Source organism: Nansenia antarctica, assembly GCF_963989245.1.
Source record: "Nansenia antarctica genome assembly, chromosome: 2".
Lineage (NCBI taxonomy): Eukaryota > Metazoa > Chordata > Actinopteri > Argentiniformes > Microstomatidae > Nansenia > Nansenia antarctica.
The window spans coordinates 11,488,246-11,515,745 of NC_137675.1; the positions used below are offsets into that span (position 1 = coordinate 11,488,246).

Consider the following 27,500-nt stretch of genomic DNA (forward strand, 5'->3'; position numbering starts at 1 on the left):
CGTGTGTGTGTGTGTGTGTGTGTGTGTGTGTGTGTGTGTGTCCGGTGCAGCCCCAGTCCCTGGGCTACCTGGACGAAGTTTTTTTTAAGTTGTTGAGAGAGGAGCCTGGAGTGGAGGTGCTGGATACAAGTGGTAGGCATCTTTATCTGTTCATTATGTCACGGCCGGGCTCATGACCATGACAAAAACGGGAGACACACACACGATCTTAAAGTAATGATAAGAAAATGTTTATTGTAAACTTAATGAGGCCGATATAACAATAATAAGATGAGGTGTGGTAGTCAGTAAATCAGTGGTGTAATGTGAGTGTAGTGGAAAGTGGTGAGGTGAGTGTTGCATGGTGTGAAACAAGGAACAAACAAAATAGAATAGAGAATAATGGTGCCTAGAAGGGGGCCTCAATACTGAGGCCTGCATGGATCTTTTATGTCCTGGATCCTGGAACCAGGTGGGGCACAATCAGCTGTCCACCAGCTGACCTGCATTTCACTGATTAGTAACCCTGTCCAGCAGGAGTACTCTCTGCAGACAGGGAAACAGATGTTTATTACAGGCCAGGACACAATATGGGGCCAGGGCCGTCACACCCCCTCCCATAGAAACAGGGTCCCAAAGGGAACACTGAACAACAGGGAAACACACCACAGTAAAATAATATATAAACGAACAAACCCAGATCACCTGTATTCAGGACCAACCACCATTACTCCAACCTCGGCAACAGGTACCTATGAAGCCATAATAAGAGGAGCAGGAACAGTAGAAGGGTAAAAACAGGAAATGAGTTAACACAAAAACAATCTTAACAAGGGGCCCTGGACAATGCATCTGCCACTACATTGTCCTTCCCTTTTATGTGACGTATGTCCAGAGTATATGATTGTTTGAGAAAAAACACTGGATAAGGTATACACCAACATCAAGCGTGCTTACAAGGCTAGACCGCTAGCTCATCTAGGCATGTCTGACCATGTGTCAATCCTCCTGATCCCAGCCTACACTACCATGAGGAAAAGTGCTCCCATCACCACTAAGACTGTCAGAACCTGGCCAGAAGGGTCCGCTCCACTGCAGATCTGCCTAAATGACACCTCATGGCAGGAATATGAGCATGAGGACCTGGAACAGTTCACGTCGTCGGTTCTGAACCACATAGTGAACTGCACCAACTTAGTCACCGTGGACAAACGGGTCCGGGTCTACCCCAACACGAAGCCATGGATGACTGGGAAGGTCCAAAAACTGATCAAGGAGAGGGACAACGCCTTCTTCGCAGGGAAGAGCACACTGCTGTACAGCACCACCAGGGCTAACCTAAAGCGCGGCATCCGAGAGGCCAAGGCAGACCACAGAGAGAAGATTGAGGAATGCTTCCTGAGCAACGACTCCAGGCGGATGTGGCAGGGGGTTCAGCACATGACAAACTTCAGAGCCAACAGGCTCACAGCCGCAGAGGACGACCCCCTGCTGGCGGAAAAGCTGAACTCCTTCTACGCCCGGTTCGACGAGGGGCGAACGGAGGTAACCACAACACAAACACCACTCTCTCCAGCTCTCAGCAGCCTCACCCTCACAGAGCATGAAGTGAGACGCGTGCTGAAGGCGGTGGACCTCAGGAAAGCCTCAGGGCCGGATGGCGTCCTGGGACGGGTGCTGAGGGACTGCGCCGACCAGCTGGCCGGGGTTTTCACCAACATCTTCAACCAGTCCCTGTCCCAGGCCACCATCCCACCCTGCCTGAACCTCAACTATCATCCCAGTCCCGAAGAAAAGCACGGTGAGCTGCCTAAACGACTACCGCCCGGTGGCACTCACACCAATCATCATGAAGTGCTTCGAGAAACTAGTCCAGGCCCACATACTCACACGCCTCCCGCCCAACCTGGATCCATACCAGTTCGCCTACAGAGCCCACAGGTCCACAGAGGACGCCATCGCGACGACTCTCCACGCCACTCTATCCCACCTGGAGAGGGGAAACAGCTACGCGAGACTGCTCTTTGTGGACTTCAGCTCTGCCTTCAACACCATCCTTCCAGACAGGCTAGTGACCAAACTACTAGACCTGGGACTATCACACTCTATATGTGCATGGATCAAGGACTTCCTGACCGACCGCCCCCAGAGGGTGCGGGTGGGCTCCCACACCTCCACAGCCCTCAGACTCAGCACTGGGTCCCCCCAGGGCTGCGTGCTAAGCCCCATCCTCTACAACCTCTACACCTACGACTTCACCCCCGTCCACCCCAACAACTCCATCGTAAAGTTTGCAGACGACACCACCGTGGTGGGCTGCATCTCGGGGGGGGACGAGGCGGCGTACAGGGATGAGGTAGAGCAACTGAGCAAGCTGTGCAAGGTTAACAACCTGCTGCTGAACAAGTCAAAGACCCAGGAAATCATCGTGGACTTCAGGAGGAAAAAGTCTGAGGTCCAGCCCCTGCTCATCGACGGAGAGAGCGTGGAGAGAGTCTCAGCCCTCCGATTCCTGGGGGTGCACATACAGGATGACCTGTCCTGGAAGAACAACACAACAGCCACCATCAAGAAGGCACAACAGCGGCTCTACTTCCTGAGAGTCCTCAGGAAGGAACACAACAAGCAGGAGATAATGGTGGCCTACTACCGCGGCGCAGTGGAGAGCATCCTCACCTACGGCATCTGCAACTGGTTCTCCAGCTGCACAACCGCGGAGAGAAGTGCGCTACAGAGAGTTGTGAGAACAGCCCAGAAGATCACCGGCGCCCCCCTCCCCTCTCTGGAAGAGCTGTACAACACACGCTGTCTCAGGAAGGCCTCCAAGATCTCCAGAGACCCAACCCACCCTGGGTACGAACACTTTGCCCGGCTGCCCTCGAAAAGGCGGTACAGGACCATGGCCGCAAGGACAAACAGACTGAAGCACAGCTTCTACCCCAGGGCCATCCAGGCCCTGAACACAGCAAAGACCTAGGTTCTGGGCCCTGGACAGTCTGGACGGATTGATGGCAGCTGCTGGACTGAAAAAATCTGGTGTAGTGCTGAGGCACAAATATGTACATTTCAAGCCTGCAAACTGCGACACTTTAAATGAATGTGCAATAACACTGTGCAATATGACAACCCTAGTCGTCTATCTGTACAGTATAGTATAGTGGATAGTGTACATAGCCTTTATTTATGTAAACCAGCTCCTTCCCTTCTTGTTTTTTTTTTTTTTTTTTCCCCTAGCACCAGGGGAGCCACCCCTCCTAAATGTCGTTGTTTGGTACCTGTACTATAGCAATGACAATAAAGACCATTCATTCATTCATTCATATCTGAATCACAGGGTGTATTTCTCTGCCTTGCTGACTTTGAAGGACTGCTTGTCTTCCTCTGCTCCGTTAAAGCTCAAATGCTTTATTCCCCCCCCCCCCCCCCCGGTGTCAGTCCTTGCTCCAAACAAAGTATACTTATGTACAGATCTTCTTGATCAGATGAAAAGAAAATGCCACAGGGTGTCCACATTAATTATAATGTCATGTTGAAAGGGAAAAATTGATTATGATGATTATGATGATGATGTTCTTGTTGTTGTCGTTGTGTACAGGTGAGTGTTGAGTGGAAGGCTGTGATGTTTGGGAAGACGGACGACCAGCTGAGCATGACAGATCAGGCCAGGAAGTACCTCACCTAGCACCCATACAGGTGCTACTTCCTGTCTACAAAGAGGGCATTAAAAGTGTTTTGCTGAATTATTTCTTAGTAGTTTTAGCCCGGTTACCATATCTAGGCTTTTAGGGAAGTAGATAAATGCTGCAAAAATAAAATACAAAATACCAAAAAAATACAAAAAATACAAAAAAATGTTTGTTTTTCATTATATATTTCTTTTTTATATGGCATAAGAATACTATGCATTGTATTGCATATCCAATCTCAGTCTGCCAACTCCTGCACGTGTACCTCAATTTCAACAATAAAATCCTGTTGTTCACCTTGTTTGTGAAGAGATTTACTTAATCATCGAATTATATACATTTATACAACAGTTAGTTCCGACCAAGTCATTTGATTGGACAAGAGGTATTCCATGAGTGCTGATATACAGTATAACAGCACTGGGACTTTTAACTATATGTATCACTCCGCCGCACAGATGTTCTACTAAATGACCGTTAATTAGACTACATGTTTGTGTACAGGTTACTAGGCAACAGTCCATGAAGTTCAGTTGCGGAACTATTTTTTGTTTATTTTTATGATTAAATAAAAATAAACCTACGACCGAATCACAGCCGTGCTGATATTCAGTATAACACACTCCCTCTCGTGTGATATTGCTTAATTGTCTCACTTGAGGACTCATGAGTCAGTTCAATAAATTCAGTTAAACAGACATTTAGGAGGGAAGGAGGAGGGTATTGGTTTCACAATGGCAGTTATTTTATTAAAGTGTCACATCACGCCCGTGGAAGTCTGTTTGGTGTGACTAGTGATAATTGGGGTTGAGACTAAAGGGACCTTCCTGCTTCCTCCATCACCCAGCCTGATCATAACCCACCAGTTCATCCTTGCTGTGATCAATCATAATGAGTAAGAATTTAAGGAACCTCAAGAGTTGGACTATGAATAGAGCTGGTTATGATATTATCCACATCCTCCAAAATGTGGACGGAATTGACCGAACAAAATGTGCTTTTTTATTCACTAACTCCCGTACATTTACAGTACATTGATGTGAACAAATGAACTATCCCTTTAAAATAAAGTGCATAATTAAATCACTTTGATCTGAAGTAAAGCTTAATGAGCACAGCGTGTAGATAAGATCAGGCTCTGTGATTGGACGGCAGCCAAGGACGGGTTAAGAGTCAGACAATAATATCCATTAAAAAAACACATAAATATACATGACATAGATATAGAATAAGAGCAGGGAAGGCTGCAGATAGCAGGTGTGACACACCTTGTGGAGAGTACACAGCGTTTTACACCTCAAAGTGTTTGTTACCCTGAACATAGCTGTTTTTTCTTCTTGGCCTGCTGCTGTCCTGTTGTCTGCTGTCTGAGGGATGCTCTGTCCAGTCCAGTCCTGTCTTCTCTCCACTGCTGTCCTGTCCTCTCCTGTCCTGTCCTGTCCTCCCCTGGCCTGTCCTCTCCTGTCCTCCCCTGGCCTGTCCTCTCCTGTCCTCCCCTGGCCTGTCCTCTCCTGGCCTGTCCTCCCCTGTCATGTCCTCTCCTGTCCTCCCCTGGCCTGTCCTCTCCTGGCCTGTCCTCTCCTGACCTCCCCTGGCCTGTCCTCTCCTGACCTCCCCTGGCCTGTCCTCTCCTGTCCTCCCCTGGCCTTTCCTCCCCTCCCCTGTCCTCTCCTGTCCTCCACTGGCCTGTCCTCCCCTGGCCTGTCCTCCCCTGGCCTGTCCTGTCCTCTCCTGTCCTCCCCTGTCCTGTCCTCCCCTGTCCTGTCCTCCCCTGGCCTGCCCTGGCCTGTCCTCCCCTGTCCTGTCCTCTCCTGGCCTCTCCTGTCCTCCCCTGGCCTGTCCTGTCCTGTCCTGTCCTCCCCTGGCCTGTCCTCTCCTGTCTCTGGGATGCTGACTGACTGACTGGCGATGCCTCACACTACTCTTTAATTAGCCAGCTGTCACTAATCTTGCACTGCACTGAGACACACATAAATTAACACACTTGCGAGGGCGCACACACACACCAACACACACATAACCGCATGCACAGACAAACAGACGTACAATACATACACAGCTACAGTATTTTGTGCCCGCTCTCTCTCTCTGACACACACACACACACACACACACACACACACACACACACACACACACACACACACAAGTTAATTCAGTCTTTCTTTGAACAACCTGTCACCCTTTTTTTCACCTGTGCTCTGTAATTTTACCTCAGAGGAATACTATGACGATGATAAACCATTAGCTTTGTAGATTATAGTAATTGGAGTAATTATAGACTAGGGACCTAAAATGACATGTTTATCCTTTATATCTTTGCAGTACAAATGAATGCCCCAAACATTGAAGTTACAACACAAATACAACATACTGTATCTTCACACTTACCTCGGTGGTTCATTCATGCCAGAGATCTAATAAAAGTCATGAACACAAGACCATTGTCTCCCAGATCAAATGTTCTTTTAATGACAGTTTGCTACATATGCAAAAATAGATCCCATATGTTTAATATAAAACTCCATCTACTGACATTTTAGTCAAAATCAATATTCTAAATGAAGAGACGTGAATCTGCAATTGAGTAAGAGCAGGAGTGTACAGAACAGAAGGCATGCCACGATAGGGCAGCAAAGCACAGAAAAACACAGTTAATTATTGAGTGATTCTAAGGGACAGAATTGTGCTGTGTTACAATATAGAAGGAACTTGATCTTATATTTATACCAGGGCAGGCTGGTGGAGGTAGAAATCAGAGGACGGGCTCATTGTAATGCATGGAACCTCCACTAGCCACCACTGATTTACACCGAAAAAAAGGCATTGATTTTGCCACACTTGCGTCCTCATTCATCAGAAGGCACAATGGTAATGGGGTAGAGGTGTATCAGGGTTTTATTTATTATCCCATTGAGACCAATGTCTCTTTTACAAGGGAGCCCTGCACACACACAGAACTCCATTTCAATTCAGTTGAAGTTGAGCTGAAATTCATTGAAGACACTCTTTCTTAGTAGAGCTTCATAGAGGCTTCAAACAGCTGTGTCAGGTCCTCCTCGGTGTGGGGTCTGGGGGACAGCTTGGTCACACGCTCCTGTCAGGGACAACAGTGGCAGGTGGTCACATGACGGAAATAAACACTGAAAGAGACATGGAAAATGTAGTGCACACTACAGGGGAGGCTGGTGGAGGTAGAAATCGGAGGAGGGGGCTCATTGTTTTACATTTACATTTTTGGCATTTAGCAGACGCCTTATTCCAAAGCGACTTACAATCAATACATTTGAATACTAAGCATGTGAATCAGCAGTCCACCATTCGTTGCAGGAAGAGTACTCTAGCTCGGGCCCGGGGCCACTGATAGAAGGAAAAACCTTCTCCCTATTATCGCCTTCTACTAAAACCTTTTTATTATTTATTTATTTTTTTTATTTTTTTTATTATTACTGGAGAAACTGAGAAACAGTACAAGGGGGGCAATAGAAGTTATTAGGGACACAGTAGTAGGGCTGTTACGATTAGTCGACGTCATCGACGTCACCGACTACGCCAATACGTCGGTTTGCGTAATATGCGTCGGTTAGTCGTAAATAAACCAAAAAAGCCTTTTTTTTTTTTTTTTTTTTAAACCTTTATTTTACCAGGCGAGACAATTAAGTGTATGAGTGAAAAATGGATAGCTACTAGCTAATGTTACACAAGCAATGTAGCTCACCACAGTTCGTATGTCTTGTCTTCTGGTGTTAGTAACGTTAGCTATGTAGCTGGCTAGCTACGGTAGCCTATTGTCATTGTGGTGCGAGCACCTACTGTACGTTATCTAGCTCGTAGCTCGCATGCTACGTTAGCATCAATTTAGCTAATCATAACATAGCAGCGAGAGTAACGTTAGCTATAGCAGTGAGGTGGAGACAAATACGTTTATTTTTTTATTTTTATTTTTTCCGAACAGTACAAAAATTATCGTTAGACTTATCGATAAATTAGTCGTTAGACTAATCGATAAAATAATCGCTAGATTAATCGTTAGAAAAATAGTCGTTTGGGACAGCACTACACAGTAGAGGGGAAAGCGGATGTCTTTAGGAGACGTAGTGGTGAGGGTCAGAAGATGTCTCAGGAGGAGCAGTTAAGATGTAACCTGAAGAGATGGGTCTTCAGTCTACGACGGAAGATGGGTAGTGACTCTGCCGTTCTGACAGCCGTGGGGAGCTCATTCCACCAGCGGGGAGCCAGTGTTGTGAAGAGACGTGATCGGGCAGCCCGACTGCTGTGTAGAGGAGGTGGGGCCAGTCGGCCAGCCGAGGTGGAGGAGCGGAGTGAGCGGGCAGGGGTTTGGGGGGTTACCATTTCCTTCAGGTAGGCAGGGGCTGTCCCTTTAGCTGCCTGGTATGCAAGCACCAGGGTCTTGAATCTGATGCGAGCTGCTATCGGGAGCCAGTGCAGGGTGCGAAGGAGAGGGGTGACATGCGAGTATTTGGGGAGGTTGAATACCAGCCGGGCAGCAGCATTCTGGATGAGCTGCAGAGGTCTAATGGCTGAAGCGGGGAGCCCAGCCAGGAGTGCATTGCAGTAATCCAGGCGGGAGATGACCAGTGCCTGGATCAAGAGTTGCGCTGCCTCTCTGGTAAGGAATGGTCGTATCCTTCTGATGTTGTAGAGGAGGAATCTGCAGGAGCGAGCCGTTGCTGCAATGTTCTCCGCACAGGATAGTCGGTTATCCAGGATCACTCCAAGGTTCTTGGCTGTCAGGGAGGGGGTTACAGTAGAGTTCTCCACTGTGATGGAGAAGTCTTGGAGAGGGCAGGCTTTCCCGGGGATGAAGAGGAGCTCAGTCTTGTTAAGATTGAGCTTGAGATGGTGGTCAGCCATCCAAGTTGAAATGTCAGCGAGACATGCTGAGATACGGGTTGCCACGTGTACATCAGACGGGGGGAAGGACAGGAAGAGTTGAGTGTCGTCTGCGTAGCTGTGGTAGGAGAGCCCATGTGAAGAGATTACCGAGCCAAGAGACTTGGTGTAGAGGGAGAAGAGTAGGGGCCCTAGGACGGAACCCTGGGGAACTCCAGTGGAGAGGGTTCGTGGAGAAGATAGCGATTCTCTCCAGGTCACCTGGTAGGAGCGGCCCGCCAGGTAGGAAGAAAACCAGGAGTGTGCGGTGCCAGAGATGCCCAGGTCTGAGAGGATGGAGAGAAGGATCTGGTGATTGACTGTGTCGAAGGCAGCAGACAGGTCAAGGAGAATGAGAACAGAGGAGAGGGAGGAAGCTTGGGCAGAGTGGAGGGCTTCCGTGACAGCAAGGAGCGCAGTCTCAGTGGAATGCCCAGCCTTGAAGCCGGATTGGTGGGGGTCTAAGTGATCCATCTTCCGGAGATAGTCAGTCAGTTGTTTAGATGCCGCGCGTTCAAGGGTTTTGGAAGGGAAGGAGAGAAGGGATACCGGTCTGTAATTGTGGACAGATGATGGGTCAAGGGTAGGTTTCTTGAGGAGAGGCTTGACTCTGGCTATTTTGAAGGCCGCTGGGACAGATCCAGTGGATAGGGAGGAGTTGATTAGGGTGGTAAGGTAAGGAAGGATGTCGGTGGAAATGGATTGGAGAAGGGGGGAGGGGATGGGGTCAAGAGGGCATGTGGTTGCCCGCTTTGATGTGATAAGTGTGAGAATCTCATCGGGGGAGAGGGGGGGAAAAGATGACAATCCAGAGATCGAGTGTCGAGGGGGGAGTTTGGAAGGGGTGTTAGCATTGTTAGTGGGAACAGTGTTAGCATTGTTAGTGGGAGGAGGGAGCGGTGGGGGGAGAAAGGTGCTGCTGATGTCGTCCACCTTTTTTTCAAAGTAGGTGACAAAGTCATCGGCGGACAGGGAGGAAGGAGGAGGGGGAGGAGGTGGATTAAGGAGTGAAGAGAAAGTGGAGAACAGTTTTCTAGGATTAGAGGCAGAAGAATGTATTTTTGAATGATAGTAGGATGTTTTAGCAGCTGATGCCGAGGAGGCGTAGTTGGCAAGGAGAGAGTGATAGAGGTTAAGGTCATCAGAAAGGCCAGTTTTTCTCCATTTCCTCTCAGCTGCTCTGAGCTCTAGTCTACAAGCATGTAGCGTTTCAGAGAGCCAGGGAGCTCGAGGAGAGGATCGAGCTGGCTTCAAGGTTAGTGGACAGAGGGTGTCGAAGGATGAGGTGAGAGCGGACAGGAGGGTTGAGGATGCCGCATCAGTGGATAGAAGGGAGAAGGATTCGACAGAGGGTAGGGAGGATAGGACAGAAGAAGAGAGGGCGCTGGGGGACAGGGTACGTAGGTTACGACGAGAGGGTCTTAAGTGGTTAGAGGCTGAGAGGGAAGAGGAAGTTTTGAGGGGAAGGGAGAAGGATATAAAGTGGTGATCAGAAACTGGAAGAGGGGTAACGGTAAGGTTGGAAGTGTGCATTGTAATTAGGGATGCACGATATGATTTTTTCCCAACCGATACCGATACCGATGTTTACCCGCTTCTCGTGGCCGATAACCGATATGATAACCGATATTATTTTTTTATTTTTTTATTTCCTAGCACCAGGGGAGCCCATCCTCCCAAATTTCGTTGTTTGGTACCTGTACTATATCAATGACAATAAAGACCATTCAGATATAATTTCACAGTTGATAACCTGTAGTTCATGCACACCTGAAGGTAAGAAAGGCTATGTAGTGAGCAAAGATTGATGATTTAATATTCCATAGTGATCTCACCAAATCTAACTTACATCACTATTGTTAACACAACAAAGAGAACACTTCTGACTCTTCAAATGTTCATTTATTATTTCCTCTAACAAACAGAATCTGTTATAGACAGTGCACAATGCTTTTTTTAGCCAAGATCTGGCCTCCTTTTATGAAAACAAAAAAGGCTCACCTAAGCCTTCTCCAAACATGGTTTCAAAAGCCCCGCGGATGGCTGTCGCAGTATGCGAACCGGAGAACTCCTGCGCATGCAGCAGTGTCTTCTTCATATTGAAGTCCTCATCCAGCCACTGGGCCGTCAAACTAAGCATACTGACTGGACTAACGTCAGAAGTCCATATGTCCGTGATAAAACTTATCTGGCTTACGCTAGTATCGATCAGACTATGGATGTGTGTGGCGACTGTATCATACAGAGCAGGCAGGCACACGTCTGCAAAATAGCGGCGACTTGGGAGTGTATACCGGGGCTCTAAATGTGAAATTAGCTGGCGAAATCCTTTATCTTCTACTACAGAGAAAGGCTGGTCGTCGAGGGCCATCAACTCCATTATTTTTTCATTGATTGCTTGAGCCTTTGAGCTGTCTCGAGTGAACTTCCTGCAGTTTTCAAATGCGTGTTCAATAGGCACCGCAGCTTTTTCGCGGCTAGGCTACTAGGCTACTAGTGTTGATATTCCTTCCATACAGCGTGCTTGCAATGGTGAATCTTAAGGTGACTTATGAGATTCGTTGTGTTGTAACTCGTAGACCTTTGCCCTCCTCTCCGAACTTTTGTCGAACATGTATTGCAAATTGCAAACGCACTATCTGCCTCAGAAACTGTGAAGAATGTCCACACCGGGGAAGCTCTCATGTTTCGCTCTCGTCTCGTCTATACACTGGAAGCAGAAATATTTCCGGCTTCATATTATCGGTTAAATATCGGCTAAAATTTTATAAAACCGATAAATACCGATAAACATTAATTTCCCATTATCGGGCCGATAAATATCGGTGCCGATAATATCGTGCATCCCTAATTGTAATGCACAGAACGGAATCCGGAATAGTATCAAACACGCTGCGGAACGTCACCCAATCGCGTGTGTTCGATAGCGTCCCTCATTCCGTCCCGTGCGTTACAATGAGCCCCTTCTACCTCTGCCAGCCTCCCCTGGTGTCACAACGAGGTAGTAGACGGACCTGAGGTATGGTTCCTTTGACCAGGTCGGCGATGTCGTCCTTGGTGTAGCCCACGGCGTTCAGCCCGTCCTCCACGTTCAGGTCGTACAGGAACTGGCGAAGCGTGTCGGCCAGGATCAGCCCAGCGTCCGCCTGCTTCACCCGGCTCACGTCCGCCCCTGGGGGGAGAGAGAGAGAGAGAGAGAAAGAGAGAGAAACAGAGAGAAACAGAGAGAGAGAGACAGAGAGACAGAGAGAGAGAGAGAGAGAAACAGAGAGAGAGAGACAGAGAGAGAGAGAGAGAGAGAGAGAGAGAGACAGAGAGAGAGAGAGAGAGAGAGACAAGGGTGTGAGTGCTGTTATATCCTGATTTACATTTTGATTGAATAGCATTGCATAGGGTAATCAAATCACACACAAGACATCCATCCAAGGGTCTTGGGGTTGTATGAAAAAAGAGCTGGACAGGGGAGGCTGGTGGAGGTAGATATCGGAGGACGGGGCTCATTGTAATGCATGGATTCATGGAACGGAATGAGGAATGGTATCATCAAACACACGTTTTCACCATTCCTCCCTCGATTCCATGCATTACAATGAGCCCCGCCCTCCGATTTCTACCTCCACCAGCCTCCCCTGGAGCTGGGAGAGTACTTTATTCATCCATCTGCTAGAATAGAAATCATCTTAAATGATCTAAAAGGGGGTGAATGTTTTTATACACTTCATACAACATTAACATGACAGGGGATTTCTATCAGACTTTAATGATAACCCTGGAGTGGAAGGGTAATTGTACTGCAGGGGAGGCTGGTGGAGGTAGAAATCGGAGGACGGGGTCAGTGTAATACATGGAACGGACATGGAATACACACAGTGTTTGATAGCGTTTCTCATTCCGTCCCATACTGTAGTTACCTAGTATCCCTGCTGCCTCTAGGTGGTGCTCTGGGCACATGCTGGCTGTGAAGGAGAAGACAGCAGGGGAGGTCAGGACCACTGATAGACCATGAGGCTGGGGGAGCAGAGAGCAAACACACACACACACACACACACACACACACACACACACACACACATCACACACACCAAACATACACACACACACACACACACACACACACACACATACACCAGACACACACACACATACACCAGACACACACACACACACAATCACACACACACACACACACACACACACACACACACACATCACACACACCAAAACATACACACACACACCAACATGAGATAAATAAGTAAATCTTCAACTCCAGTAATCACCACTGTATTGGTCTGTGTGAGAGATAGGTCAGATAATACACAACAGAAAACTGTGCTTTGCTCTAACACCGTGGTTATGAAACTGAATACTGTGTATCTCATATACAACATTTAACATCGCCATTCAATAAATGCGTTTCCCAGGCTAAGATGTCCCTGTCTTGGTAATCCAACTGAAACCAACTAAAACACAGAGAGAAGGAATAGAGATCTCTTTACCACGACAGGGTGGTCCACGTTGTAGCCTCTGGCCCTGTGGGTCTTCACGTTCCCAGCTATAGGATAGGACATCCCGTGGCTGACAACAAACAAACAAACAAACAAACAAACATTTCAGCCAATCAAAATAGCGAGGTGCAACCACACCCACTGGCAGTTCTACTTCCATATCACTGAGCTGTGGTGAAACATACATCAGTATGGTGATCATTTTTGGTGCTCAATATTTGGATGCTCGATGCTAATCAAAACAAGGAAGTGTATATATTAATACAGGGCAGGGGTGTGAAGAGGTGGGTGCTACACCTTGACTGTTGATGAGGTGCACCCACCCCCCATACAATGTAAGGCACTTTAAGCACCTGGAAAAGCCCTACATATATCTGAGCCATTATCATTATCATCATCATCATCATCATCATCATCATCATCATCATCATATCTGGTTGTTTACCACAGGTGGACTCCGGCGTTTCCAAACCCGATGCCGGCGAACACGCTGGCCAGGTGCATGCTGGACCGAGCCTCCACGTCCTCGGGGTCCCTCACCGCCCTGAGAGACCGGGAGAAACACATCAGCTGATTAAGAGTAATAGAATACAGATATACATACAGACAAGGGCGAGATATGTACAGTGAGATGTGCCATGTTCTACCAACTGAGCCACAGAGGACCATTTTATGAGTCTATGTGCAATCAGTATACTGTATATATCAATTGTGATGTATTGAGTGTTTCCTCTTGTGTTTGTCCCCTGTGTAGCCACGCCCTGGAGTCATACACGGCTCTGCCCTACCACGAGCGCAGCCCCTGCCCCCCCAACCCCATCAGCAGGCCCGCCTACCAGGGCAGCAACCCTATCAGTGATGTCTGGTCCAGGCACGCCCTCAATGTGGTGGCCAAGTACATGAAACTGTATTTTTTATTTATTTTTTTATTATTATTAATATAATATTTCTTATTATTTTAATATTTATATTTGTGATGATGATGATTATTATCTATTACTCGTCCATTTGGTCTCATCTTCGTACACCATCCTTGTTGTACAATATCTGAACTTTGAGTTGATTCTTATAATGCAGACTTTAATAAATAAAATAAATGTAAAAATATTTATTTTATTATTATTGTTATTATTATGATTATGATTATGATTATGATTATTATCATTATTACTCTTAATAGAAGCTAGACCAAGTACATTTTTTATTTGTCCATTTGCATTTATTTTGCTAGAGGAGAGGAGACTTAAGGCAAAACGTCGGCAAAACAAACAACTGAAAGAAGGCTGCATGCAGTACAGCCCTGACAGATCAATTAGCATGCAGGTCATGGAAAGAAAATGCTTGTGTTCACAAACCTAGGTAGTTATAATAATGTACTTTACATTTTCAGATGGAGGTTACTCTAATTAACTCTCTAAGAGTTTGTTACTGAGTGATGATGTGAATATGACAGCATGTCACTACTAGCAGCTGTAGATCACTGATCCAATAGCCCTAATGCTCAGATAAGGACCAGGCTAGCTACTCTACCTGCAGAGGGTTCTGTTTGTGCCTAGCCTGGTACCAGCGGAGGCTAGCAGAGGTAGAAATCGGAGGACGGGCTCTTTGTAGTGCATGGAACATTCCTCCTTCCGTTCCTTGCATGACAATGAGCCCGTCCAGTTTCTACCTCCACCTGTTCTGGTACGTCTCAGAGATTCCATCGTCTTTCCAGCTACCTGCGATCAGAGGCTTGAGGGCTCCAGTAATAGCCTTTCCTTTCCCGATGGGCGCGTTGACAAAGTCTAAGAAGTCGGCCTCAGGATGGCAGGCGTACAGCTTCGCAGCTTTACATGTGTCAATCACAGAGCCGCCGCCCACGGCAACGTACACGTCAAACGCTTCCTTCTTGGCGAAGGCGATGGCCTCCTTGAAGCTGCAGAGCAGGATGACACGTTTAGGTGCTTTATAACTGACAGTTCGGTGCAGACTTAGAAATGGATGGACCCTCGGTCATCAATGTTATCTTTATGGGCCAATAGAAGACAAAGAAGAAGGAGAAGAAGGTTCAACCTTTGTCATTGCACAGAGTACAACGAAATGTATTTTATGCTCTCGGCAAGGGGTTAGAGCCATAGAAGGCGACCCTGGAGCAATTAGGGGTTCAGTGCCTCGCTCAAGGACACTTCGAGACATGGCCAGCCGGGGCTCGAAGCGCCGAGCTGCCAACCTTGCGATCATTAGACGCCGGCTCTACATAGCACTTTGTCACCATAGGTTTGTGTATACGCATCAGAGAGATAGATGTTTGCCGTACCCACGTGTGAATGAATTTCATACCTAAAAAACAACAATAAATGACAAATATGAGGGTGAATAAATCATAAATTTTTAGGGCTTGCATATGGATATATAAGCAACGTAAATAACTCACTTGCAATACAGTACACATTCTGTGCATGGCTGCATTAATGAATACATTAGAAAGAGAATATCACTGAAAACTCAATCAGAAAGCCACAGCTCAGAGGCACACACCTAGTATCTACTAGCCTGATGAAGGCAAACGCTAAAATGCATTGGTGATATGCCACACAATAAATGATTTTAAAAAATATAGTGCCTTGGTATTTTTGGTATTTCTTCTGCCTTGAATATTTTTACCTAATCAGAATATAAAAATGTGTACCATTTAGCAGACGCTTTTATCCAGAGCGACTTACAATTAGAGATTACAGGGACAGTCTCCTTGGAGTAACTTAGGGCTGAGTGCCTTACTCAAGGGTACACTAGTGGTGGTGTTCCCATGTGGGATTTGAACTCATGACCTTCTGATCACCAGTCCAACAAAAGCCACCACTACCCCCATACGTACAAGGTACAAGGCGCTCCCGTCTCATTCAGTTCACCTGGAGTCTGTTGGTTCCACCCGTACGTTGTCGTAGACCTTGTAGTTGACCCCGTTCTTGGCGAGGGACTCCAGCGCGGCCTTGACAGGGGGCAGCTGAGCCAGGTTCTTGTCCGTCATCAGACACACGTTACGGGCCCCCATGTTCTGGAGGTCCTGGGGTTTCAAGAGGTTCCCCAACAGGAGAATGGTGTGTTAGCATTGTTATTAATGTGTGTGGAGAGATCTTTACATATTGACCTGATCATGTAATACTAACCCTACATTAAACACACTGCTTGACTGTATGTATCGACGGTATGTTACATGTTCAACATGTAATGTTATAACAGTGTTATTATAGAGGAATAAGGGCAGCTTGATGTATACTGCAGTGTCACTGTATGGGATTGCAAAGGATGGGAAGGCAAACAACAGTGATTGCAGAGGGACATTGCAAGGGGAAAAACTTGATTTGTTTCTTCTTTCCACTGACGAATAAATGTTTGTTTACCATGCCAATCTCCTGCGTGACCCCCTCTCCATATCTGATGTTTGAGCTGGCCATCTGAAAACAGGAAATAAGGTGAGACATTGGACAACAGACTCTATGAAGAACAGCCTACTGCTGACTATTTTCTTGTCAATCAAGTCAATATGATTCATTGAAATGCAGCAGCCACTAAAATAAACATTTTACATAAACAACAGCGTTTGTAGTCTTGATAAATACAGGTGGTGATCCTCCAAGCCAGAATGATTGACAGTTGTTTGATTATACAGTATGGTTGAATATAGTATAATACTCATGCTTGAATAACCTGTCAATCAATGTGAAGGGTCTACACAGGCATCATCAATGCTTACAATTTGTAAGATTGCAAAAGAGCCCAGGAATCAATATTAATCAATAATTACCTCGAATGCATAGTCAGTTTTTCTTCCACAGGACGTTCCAGAACCTGGAGTATAAGAGTCATTAAACATTAGCTGTACCTAGACAGAATGATTTCATTATGGCCTCTTCAATTGACAGTAACATTTATGTAATCAGTAATGTTATGCAACTAGTATACAGTACCTTGATGATGGAAAGTGTTGGAATGAGCAGGGCATCTTCACCTGTAAAAGGCAAAAAGACACGCACATTATTTTTGATTATAAATCTCATTCTCCTATCCGTATCCACCCCTGTACATATCTCGCCCTTGTGATATTTATTTATTTACATATCATACTGTATGGTACATACAGTACCAGTCAGAAGTTTGGACACACTTTTTTTCAATTCTATAAGTCCACACTTGTATGGCTTTTGCACTATGCACTATCTGGCTAGATGCCGAATACGTTTCGTTGTCTTTGTACTGGTACTCTGCCAATGACAATTACATTTAATCTGAATCTGAATCTGAATTATCATTACTGACATTGCACGCGTGAACACCACGCACGGACAACACGCAACTGCTAAGAGGTTGAGGTCGTTGCGTCTGCAATGATTGTTGACATTAACAAGTACTCTCCACTTGTCACGCGCACAATACTGACGTTAGAGTAGGTCAGAGTTCACCTAAGAGTTCAATCTAAACTTACAGTATGTATAATAAACATATTTTAAAGATATTGTCATTTTTAAATCGATATGAATGCAAGTGTGATTAAAAAAGAATAGCAACAGAATAAAATATATATAAATGATAGAATAAATAATATATACATTTTAGACGTTTCCAAAACCGATACCGGCGAACACGCTGGCCAGCTGCGTGCTGGACCGTGCCTCCACGTCCTCGGGGTCCCTCACCGCCCTGAGAGACCGGGAGAAACACATCAGCTGATTAAGAGTAATAATAATAATAATAATAATAATAATAATAATAATAATAATAATAATAATAATAATAATAATAATAATAACAATAATAATAATAACAATAATGATAAAATAAATATTTTAAAATGTATTTTATTTATTAAAAAAGAATAGCAACAGAATAAAATATATATAAATTATAGAATAAATAATATATACATTTTAGACGCAGCTCACTAGTCAGTTGTGCTATTTTTAGAACAGGCCTGCGGGCGACTCAAGTGGTCTTTGGGGGCGACCTGGGGCCTGTCGGTCTCTTCTGATTGACTCTGCTGAACAGGTGAGCCGCGTTTGTGAAATGCTGTAGGCGGGAATTGGATTATAATCTAACATTGGGAGAAATGAAATGTTTCGCTGTCTAAATGGAGAATACTTTAAACCATAACGTACATGTGCATCATTCTGTTGGCAGCTACATGCATTTCATTTACAATATGTTCGATATTCTTTGAGTCTTGTCGAAGCTAGCCACGTGTCCATGATGTTTAAATCCTTCATTATTTGAAGGCAGACTGCAGTCTCCTCCTCACTCCAGAAATGCTGCCTGCCTTTACATCAGCCGTGCTGATATTCAGTATAACAGCACTCCCTCTCGTGTGATATTCAGTATAACAGCACTCCCTCTCGTGGGATATTGCTTTAACTTATTCATTATAATACGATAGTTAGCTCGGTCCCTGGGTGAGCTCGAGAAACGCGGTCTTCGCCGGGATGCAAGCACACGTCACAATTTCCACAGAAATTGTATCTGTCTAGTTAGATCATTATTAATTATAATCAAATACAATCAGTCAGATGTAGTTAGTTGTTCATAGCAAACTACAATGGTGGTTTTCGTAACAGTAGAGCAGCATTAGCCTATTCCATGTAGGAGGAGGGCAACTCAGTGTGTTACCCTTTGGATAAAAGTGTCCGCTAAATGGCATGTAATATATATATATATATATAATCAGAATACATTTTTGGCATTTAGCAGACACCTTTATCCAAAGCGATTTACAACAAATGCATTTGACTAAGTGAGTGAATCATCTATCCACCAGTCATAGCAGGAAAAGGTCATCTATGGCCGTCATAGTGATTAAAATATATACTTATTCATTATAATCAAATACAATCAGTCAAATGTAGTTAGTTGTTCATGACTGATGACATATCAGAAGCTTGTGTTGTATGATGGATGCAGTGGCGTACCGCAAAATCCCGAGGCCCCCCCGCAAAAAATAATAATAAAAAAATATTCTTTTGGAAGCTGCTAAGTAACATAGGTGCTTTTTAATAAGGAACCACAAAAGGAACCACAAAAGATATTGATACATAAATATTGAATCTTAATGTATTATTAGTGTTTGTAATTCTTCTAATATCCACATTGCCCTGATGAAAGACTGCTGCACTGCATAGTGAACACATAATGGACTTTACACAAATAATATTTCAAGTCTTAACATGATTTTTTACTACCACTGTACTACTCCACAACACTTCTAGTATATCAAGTGAGTTTCAACATAGATTACTTGTTCCTGCTATGACTGATAGATAGATGATTCACTTACTTAGTCAAATGTATTTGTTGTAAGTCGCTTGGGATAAAAGTGTCTGCTAAATACCAAACATGTTAACATTACATTTACATACACATGTCAAAATGTAATATAATGTAATGTAATGTCATACAAATAATTATTGGCCCTGTACTGTGTCCCCTCGAGATTGCATAGGGAACACATAGTGGACTGTACACAAATTCCAAATCTAAGCATGGTCTTGACAACAACTGTACTTGAAAACCCTTCTAGTATAGATTCTCAAGTGAGTCTCAACCATGAGGGGTGTCATATGAAGAATGACTGTCCCTTTACTGTCCCAACACAACAAGTGCCTTGTCCAGACACAGCGGAGGACCAATCATTATTTGTATTGACAATCCTCACGGTTGAAACTTTCATCTGAATCCATATTCCAGAAGTGTTGCAGAGTAGAGTGGTACCAGAGATGAATTGAAATCAGAAAAATATTTCCGTACAATCCCGTTTATACAAATAAACAAAGCACCAATATGCACATTTTAAATACATATTTTTTCAAAATGATATATACTTTTCTGTTGGGTCATTTGTCCTTATTTCCGCCAAAATAAGAGATACAATATTGTGACCCTATTACTTTCCATTGCTGTTTTAATTCACGCCTTTACTTTGAAGTCAAGAAAACGACGCAAAGAGAAACACGGATGAGTTTCTTCAAACTTGCAGTGGTAGCAACGGTGTGTGTGGTTTAGTAAATATTGTGTGTGTGTGTGTGTGCCATATCTCAGTATGTAGGCTATGCAGTGTAAGTGAGTGTAAGTACGTGTGTGAGTTTATTCTGTTATTTATGCTATTATATCTAATGTGTTGAGAAGCAATGGAAATGAATCAAGAAATTGATAGAGTAGGCTAACTTACATTATCCTTGTTCTATATGCAACAGAACAGATCACCCAGCATTGCTAATGAAAAGAATCAACGAATGTGAGTCTAATACCAATACTTGCTCAATAGGTCTTAAAATCTATTAAAAGTGGTCTTATAAAGGTCTTAAATGTAACTTGTTGAAACCTGCAGGAACCCGCATGATTATTTAGAGAACAGGTTGCTTACATTAATTATGCGGGTGTTAAGGTCAGGGCCATCGCTACTTACACGCGCATCATTGTTAGACCACTGTTAATGATAGAGCTAATCATCTACGGGCATTTTTAAAAAAAAATATATATATATATACGAGCAATAACATATTGTTCTGCCTTTCTGCGCAGCCTCCCTCGCCCAATAGAAGAGCAGCCCTAACGAGCGGGAGCGAATCATCAAGCACGCACATGCATACACCAGACACGCATACACATACACCAGACACACACACACACACACATACACCAGACACACACACACACACACACACACATACACCAACACGCACATACACCAGACACGCGCGCGCATACACCAGACACGCACATAGTGTCTCTTACTCTCTCTCTCCTTATTCTCCAGACGACAGGCTCTACGATGGTGGTAGTGAAGCTGGAGGAAGAAGTTGTGGAGGAGAATGGCGTGATGGTGAAAGAAGAAGTGGAGGAGAATGGAGTGATGGTGAAAGAAGAGGATGGAGGAGAAGTGGTAATGCAGAATGGTGTGATGGTGAAAGAAGAGGACGGAGGAGAAGAAATGAGGGAGGAGGGAGTGATGGTGAAAGAAGAGGTCGGAGTAGAAGTGGAGGTAGTTTTGGGCAACATTCTTTATTTAATTTATTTATTTTTTAATTTTTTTACCAGCCGGCCCGGCCGAAAGCTACCATCGAACGGCCCATAAATCGAAAGCTACCATTGAACGGCCCATAAATCAGGGACAGCGGCCCATTGGCCAATTTTCTATACAGGCACTGGGCTGGCCCAATCAACAGAGAGAAGGGGGGGGGTCAGGGGTCACGCACCCACGCAGCACCAGACCTCCGTCTCAGTTTCGCGGTGTCTTGTCTATACCTGTGTGTGACCCGCCCCCCTGCCTCCCTCGCCCAATAGAAGAGCAGCCCTAACGAGCGGGAGCGAATCATCAAGCACGCACATGCATACACCAGACACGCATACACCAGACACACACACACACACACATACACCAGACACACACACACACACACACATACACCAACACGCACCAGACACGCGCGCATACACCAGACACGCACATAGTGTCTCTTACTCTCTCTCTCCTTATTCTCCAGACGACAGGCTCTACTATGGTGGTAGTGAAGCTGGAGGAAGAAGATGTGGAGGAGAATGGCGTGATGGTGAAAGAAGAAGTGGAGGAGAATGGAGTGATGGTGAAAGAAGAGGATGGAGGAGAAGTGGTAATGCAGAATGGTGTGATGGTGAAAGAAGAGGACGGAGGAGAAGAAATGAGGGAGGAGGGAGTGATGGTGAAAGAAGAGGTCGGAGTAGAAGTGGAGGTAGTTTTGGGCAACATTTTTTATTTATTTATTTATTTATTTTATTTTTTTGCCGGCCCGGCCGAAAGCTACCATCGAACGGCCCATAAATCGAAAGCTGCCATTGAACGGCCCATAAATCAGGGACAGCGGCCCATTGGTACATTTTCTGTACAGACACTGGGCTGGCCCAATCAACAGAGAGAAGGGGGGGGGGGGGTCAGGGGTCACGCACCCACGCAGCACCAGACCTCCGTCTCAGTTTCGCGGTAGTTTTGGGCCGAGCCGGCCGGCAAAATACATTTAGTTAGCCTGGATAGTTACTAGATAGATACTGAGAGAGATGGAGCGCAAAAGCACACTAAAACGGAAGGGAGGCTGGGAAAAACTTAGGGAGAAAAACAAGAAGAAACTCGAGGCAGATGCTGCCAAATGTGTAAACATTAGGGACATGTTTGCTGCACCCTCAAGTTTACCACAGCAGCAACAGGTTGAAGAGGAGGCTAGCAGGGAGGAGCGGGAGCAGGGTACAGATACAGAGGATAGAGAGGATACAGAAGAAGCGGGGCCGAGTCAGCCTGTAACCGTTGACCCGGTAAGGAAAATATAGGTAGCTGTTAGGGGTGTAACGGATCGCCCCCCACAGTTCGGCACGCATGTGTACCGCGGATCAATTGCAAAATGTAACCAAGTAATAATATTACTTAATATTAGTTAATATCCCTTGTAAATCACAATGTAGAGTTGCCATGAAAAGATAGACGCGACAGTTGCGTGCTTTGTTTTACTCTAAAGCGCAATGATAGGTTGATAATGGAAAAAAAAATCTAGAACAACAAGGCTGCGTTCGTAAATTCGCTCTGGAATCTGATCACTGAGTACACTGGTCTACTTGCACTGGTACCATTGCTTACTGTATGTAGTCGTCTTTGTAGTGGTTTGGGGGAATACTACAGTTTGTCATATGACTGTACAGCACAGTATATAAGACGAGTATATAAGGCAAGTATTTTTGTGCTGGTGGGTGTGGTCCGACCGATTGGGGTGGGCCTGTCTGGGCCAAAAATGCCAGGGCCTAACTTTTGTCCCAGTCCAGCCCTGGGAGATGGTAGAGAACTCTGAGAACCCCCTCCGCTGTCATAACATGTTGTATTTTCTCTGTGTGACAGGGTCTGGTGGAAAAGTCCCCAAGTAGGTCCAAGGTCACTTTTAGTGATCCTAAAACTGTTGTTTGTTTTATTGAGTGGGCTCTTCAACATTTCGTAATATCAAAAAAATAATAATGGTCGTTTCACTTGAGAATTGCCGACATGCAGACCTTTTCACCAGACCGTGTCACATATCGTTAAAAAGTGCCTGTAATGAGCGTCTCTCTCCACCGGGTGGTAGGCCAGCACGCAGACGGACGTGGTGAAGGGCCCCCCGCCCCCGCCGCCCAGGATCCTGAAGAACAAGGCCCTGCTCTGCAAGCCCATGGTCCAGAACAAGGGCGTCATGTGTAAACCCCTCACAACCACCATAGAGACACAGACAGGTACACACACACACATTTGCACACAAAACGCACACAAACACACATGCATAGGGTAGGGTATAGGTTGTTTGTTTTATTTATAACCAACTTGCGCAAACAAACCCGGCGAATTTTTTACTTGCTCTGGGCAAGCGGGGAAGCGTTAATGTCGAACCCTGCTAAATGTATTCACATGAACACACACACACACACACACACACTAATGTACCTAAATGTATTCACATGAACATACACATCTATTCTCCCTCCCCAGAGGATCGCTTCCCCCACGTGTTGATACTTCCTGTCCCAGTGCCGGTGTTCATCCCAGTGCCCATGAACCTGTACTCCCAGTACGTCCCCCAGACCGTAGGTCTGCCCATACCGGTACGTTAACACCTCAGCCCTCACCTACCAACCACCAACTGCCACCTCCATCACTCACACAATTCGGTTGTTAAGTTGTGTTTCCGGGTTCAACGTTGGCTGAGGCGCTCTCTTCGAAGTGCCGCAGTGCGGTGTCCCTTGTTAGATGAATAGATAGGAGTCTAAAAAACGATTGAACTGTCATTCTACCGCTTTAGTACACTGGTACTAGAATTTACACTGGAATTGTTTATTTGGACCCGGAAATTGCTAAACGTCACGCGTGACGTCAGACTTAACAACCGAACAACTCATCACAATCAGAATTATTTTCATTGCCAAGTATATTCGCACGTATAGGAACACGCTAACAGCCAGAACACGCTAACAGCCTCCACACACACACACACACACACACGCCTCAGAGCCATGGACCAGAACACGCTAACAACATGCTAACAGCCAGAACATGCTAACAGCCTCCCCACACGCTAACAGCCCCCCCACACACACACATACACCTCAGAGCCATGGACCAGAACACGCTAACAACACGCTAACAGCCGTACTCTAAAGCCCCGTCTCTCTCCCGCTCCAGGTCCCCGTCCCCATGTTCCTGCCCGTCACCCTGGACAACGCCGATAGCATCGTTAAGACCATCCAGGAGATCAAGGCCAAGATCCCCTCCAACCCGTTCGAGGCCGACCTGATCCTCATGGCTGAGATGGTGGCCGAGGAAGCGGGGGAGGAGGAGAAGGAAGGGAGGGAGGAGAGATGCAAGCCAGCGTCAGCAGTCCCTGACGGTAAACAAACAGGGAAGGGACACAGAGACTGAGTCAGAGTCTGTCAATGTCTCAATAGTCTAAATAGGCTTTGTCTTTTGTCCTTGCACTAGTGAACACGCTTTCTACTTTTCTTCATCTTGATCTTAGTCGTAATCCCCGTTTGTTTAATGACTGCGACACTCCGTAACTCCCTTGTTTAGAACACTAAAATGTGTCTGTTTCTGAAACATTGACCGAACATTACTGTAACGTTCCTGTCTGTTTCTCTAACATCGACCCAACGTTCCTGTCTGTTTCTCTAACATCGACCCAACGTTCCTGTCTGTTTCTCTAATTCCACCTGTGAATAGGCCATATAGTGTATAAAAGTTTACATAATAGATATATACTCAGATTCCTACCGATTACTTTTAGGTACATCCCCCTATTTATAGCTATTTATGTCTCATTATCTTAGGGTTGTGTTTTATTATCTTAGGACCGTGTTTTGATTGTTAGCACCTAGGGTTTGCACTTCAATTTCGTTGTACCTGTACAATGACAATAAAGATCATCATTCATTCATAACATGAACCCAACGTTGCTGTTGTCCGTCCCCCAGACCAGGGCAGCAGCTACAGTGGGGACCTGGACACGGAGGACCTGACCACCAGCTTCCTGAACTGGGAGGAGGAGCCCACGTCCTCCCGCCTCAGTCGCTCCCTCACCAACGAGAGGCTCCAGCCAGTCACAGACAACCACGTCCCCGCCGAACCCCCCGAACCCCCCGCCATGGACCTGGAGGCTGACTTCCCCATCGGTAGGTAACCTCCCCCCTGCTGTCACCTTTCAGCCGCCGTGACGTTAGTCGCCCCCCAATGGCTCACGCTGCAGCAAACGCCCTGGGTTGTGCCTCACACCTGGTGGAAATAATAATAACTCTGAAATAATCTATTTCAGTAAATCGTTCAGGGTTCCCGCGGGTTCTTGAAATCCTTGAAAGTTTGTGAATTTGAGGAAAAGAAATCAAGGTCTTAAAAGTTTTGGAAAATAGACATGGGTCATTGAAAGTGCTTGAATTCCCCTCTCTCTCTCTCTCTCTCTCTGAATTTTTTTTTTTTACTTAGCTCGTCAACTAGTTCTGTCTCAAACTATGCCGTGTTGGGTCCTTGAATTTGAGGGAATTGAGTCTTGAAAGTCCTTGAAAGGTGCTTGAATGTGATGTTTCAGAAGGTGTGGGAACCCTGATCATTTAATTTGGGGCCTTATGCGATCGCGTAGTCTGTAAAAAAAGATTCATATTATTATTTCTTTAAAAAAATATGTTTTAGGGCATTTCTGCTTTATTGGGAGAGAGACAGTAGAGCTTGACAGGAAGGATGGTTGAGAGAGAGAGAGAGAGGAGGGATGACATGCAGGATAGGTCGATGGCCGAAATTGAACCTGGGACCCTGCGATTACATGGCTGACGCCTTAGTGAGCTACGCCACACAAGCGCCCCCCTATAAGAAAAAGAAAGAAAAATAAGTTAGTTTTCGTATGGCCTAAATGATGTGATCATCTATCCAGCAGTGAGATAACACAGTGTGTGTTGTTGTTGTTTCAGAAACCCTGGAGCTGATGGCCCACTGGAGGGACCAGAGCCCCAGCCCCCCTCCCGCTCCCTCCCCCCAACGACGGCCGCGCAGGAAGACCCGCGACAGCTTCCCTTCAAAGAAACGGGTGAGAGTCCCTGACCCTGACTGTGACCCTAGCCTGAACCCTAACCCTGTCTCTGACTGTGACCCTAACCCTGACCCTGCCTGTGACCCTAGCCTGAACCCTAACCCTATCTCTATCCCTGACCCTAGCCTTAACCCTGACCCTGACTCTGCCTTTTTAATTTTAATTTTAATTTTGCCATTTAGCAGACGCTTTTATCCAAAGCGACTTACAATTACGAATTACAGGGACATTCCCCCTGGAGTAACTGAGGGCTAAGTGCCTTACCCAAGGGCACACTAGTAGTGGTGTGGCTTCAGGCGGGATTTGAACTCACAACCTTCCGATCCCAAGTCCAACTCACTATCCACTAGACCACCACTACCCCCTGTGACCCTAGCCTGAACCCTAACCCTATCTCTATCCCTGACCCCAACCCTGACCCTGACCCTAACCCTGACCCTGCCTGTGACCCTAGCCTTAACCCTAACCCTATCTCTATCCCTGACCCTAAGACGCTGACAATATGGGAAAAACAGAAAACACAGAAACAACAAGCAACAGATAACATGAGCACATAGAACACAGAGTTAACGAACGCAGCAATGTCCAGGGGGGCGGGGGTGGCAGGGTTATACCGTCCATACTTTGTACATGAGATGTTATGATGACGGTTTTGTCTTTTGTAATTCCCTTCTTTAGTCTCTCGTTCACTCTCCTCCCTTTAGTCTCTCGTTCACTCTCCTCCCTTTAGTCTCTCGTTCACTCTCCTCCCTTTAGTCTCTCGTTCACTCTCCTCCCGTTTCGCCCCCTGCAGAGGAAGTCGCGAACGGCAGCGGCGGCGGCAGAACCGTCGTCGCCCCCGGAGACCCCCGTCGTGCCCGGCGAGCCCCCCAAGCTGCAGCACCTGTACGGGGTGGACGCCTGGAGGAGGTGGGTCCAGTGGAGGAGCACCCAGCCGGACCTGGAGGAGAAGCCTCGCTTCACATGTAAGTCTGGGAGGGGGGGGGGGGGGGGGGAGGAGCACACAGCCGGACCTGGAGAAGCCTCGCTTCCTCTGTAAAGCCGCTTTTCCATTGACCGGGTCGGGTCGGGTCAGGTCGGGTCACTTTTGATCTGTTCTGTTTCCATTACACAAACCGAACCGGACTAGTAGGAGGAGTCGTCGATAGTAGGCGGAGTTACGCGTCATAACAGCGCGCCATGGTGGTGACGTATATTTCCACGAGACAGTTTCACAACACACCACAGCGCCAACAATAGCAGCATGGAGGAAGTTGCAGTTATCCTATGCCTGTGGTATATCATTAAACATTGTATTTTGGATGAGAGAATCCAGAACACAGAAGAGATAAGACGGAAGAGGGAATCCAGAAGAC

At 46.0% G+C, this 27,500-nt stretch overlaps 3 protein-coding genes across 3 annotated transcripts in view; 1 reads left to right on the forward strand and 2 right to left on the reverse strand.

The window, feature by feature from the left end:
* LOC308149791 (hydroxyacid-oxoacid transhydrogenase, mitochondrial-like) overlaps positions 1-18,209 on the reverse strand; it is a gene marked incomplete at its 5' end in the record, with an annotated part of 90,043 nt that extends 71,834 nt beyond the window's left edge. Inside the window, 6 exons of the mRNA XM_080522680.1 lie at positions 14,785-14,981; positions 15,955-16,109; positions 16,447-16,500; positions 16,851-16,894; positions 17,679-17,743; positions 18,199-18,209. Of these exons, the coding sequence (XP_080378806.1) occupies positions 14,785-14,981; positions 15,955-16,109; positions 16,447-16,500; positions 16,851-16,894; positions 17,679-17,743; positions 18,199-18,209 (526 nt within the window). The remainder of the gene's footprint in view (positions 1-14,784; positions 14,982-15,954; positions 16,110-16,446; positions 16,501-16,850; positions 16,895-17,678; positions 17,744-18,198) is intronic.
* LOC308151718 (hydroxyacid-oxoacid transhydrogenase, mitochondrial-like) lies at positions 6,204-14,074 on the reverse strand (the record flags this gene model as incomplete). Its single annotated transcript, XM_080524632.1, has 6 exons — positions 6,204-6,762; positions 11,573-11,730; positions 12,470-12,566; positions 13,058-13,136; positions 13,512-13,610; positions 14,067-14,074. 6 exons carry the CDS (start codon positions 14,072-14,074, stop codon positions 6,679-6,681), a joined length of 525 nt encoding a protein of 174 aa, XP_080380758.1. The 3' UTR covers positions 6,204-6,678.
* A 2,652-nt stretch (positions 18,210-20,861) lies between the features above and the next one.
* The window catches only part of LOC308149792 (zinc finger MYM-type protein 4-like), a gene marked incomplete at both ends in the record, with an annotated part of 12,251 nt that continues 5,612 nt past the window's right edge, over positions 20,862-27,500 (forward strand). The window contains 8 exons of the mRNA XM_080522681.1: positions 20,862-20,912; positions 21,574-21,639; positions 23,167-23,311; positions 23,565-23,677; positions 24,255-24,459; positions 25,043-25,240; positions 26,027-26,142; positions 26,939-27,110. Of these exons, the coding sequence (XP_080378807.1) occupies positions 20,862-20,912; positions 21,574-21,639; positions 23,167-23,311; positions 23,565-23,677; positions 24,255-24,459; positions 25,043-25,240; positions 26,027-26,142; positions 26,939-27,110 (1,066 nt within the window). The remainder of the gene's footprint in view (positions 20,913-21,573; positions 21,640-23,166; positions 23,312-23,564; positions 23,678-24,254; positions 24,460-25,042; positions 25,241-26,026; positions 26,143-26,938; positions 27,111-27,500) is intronic.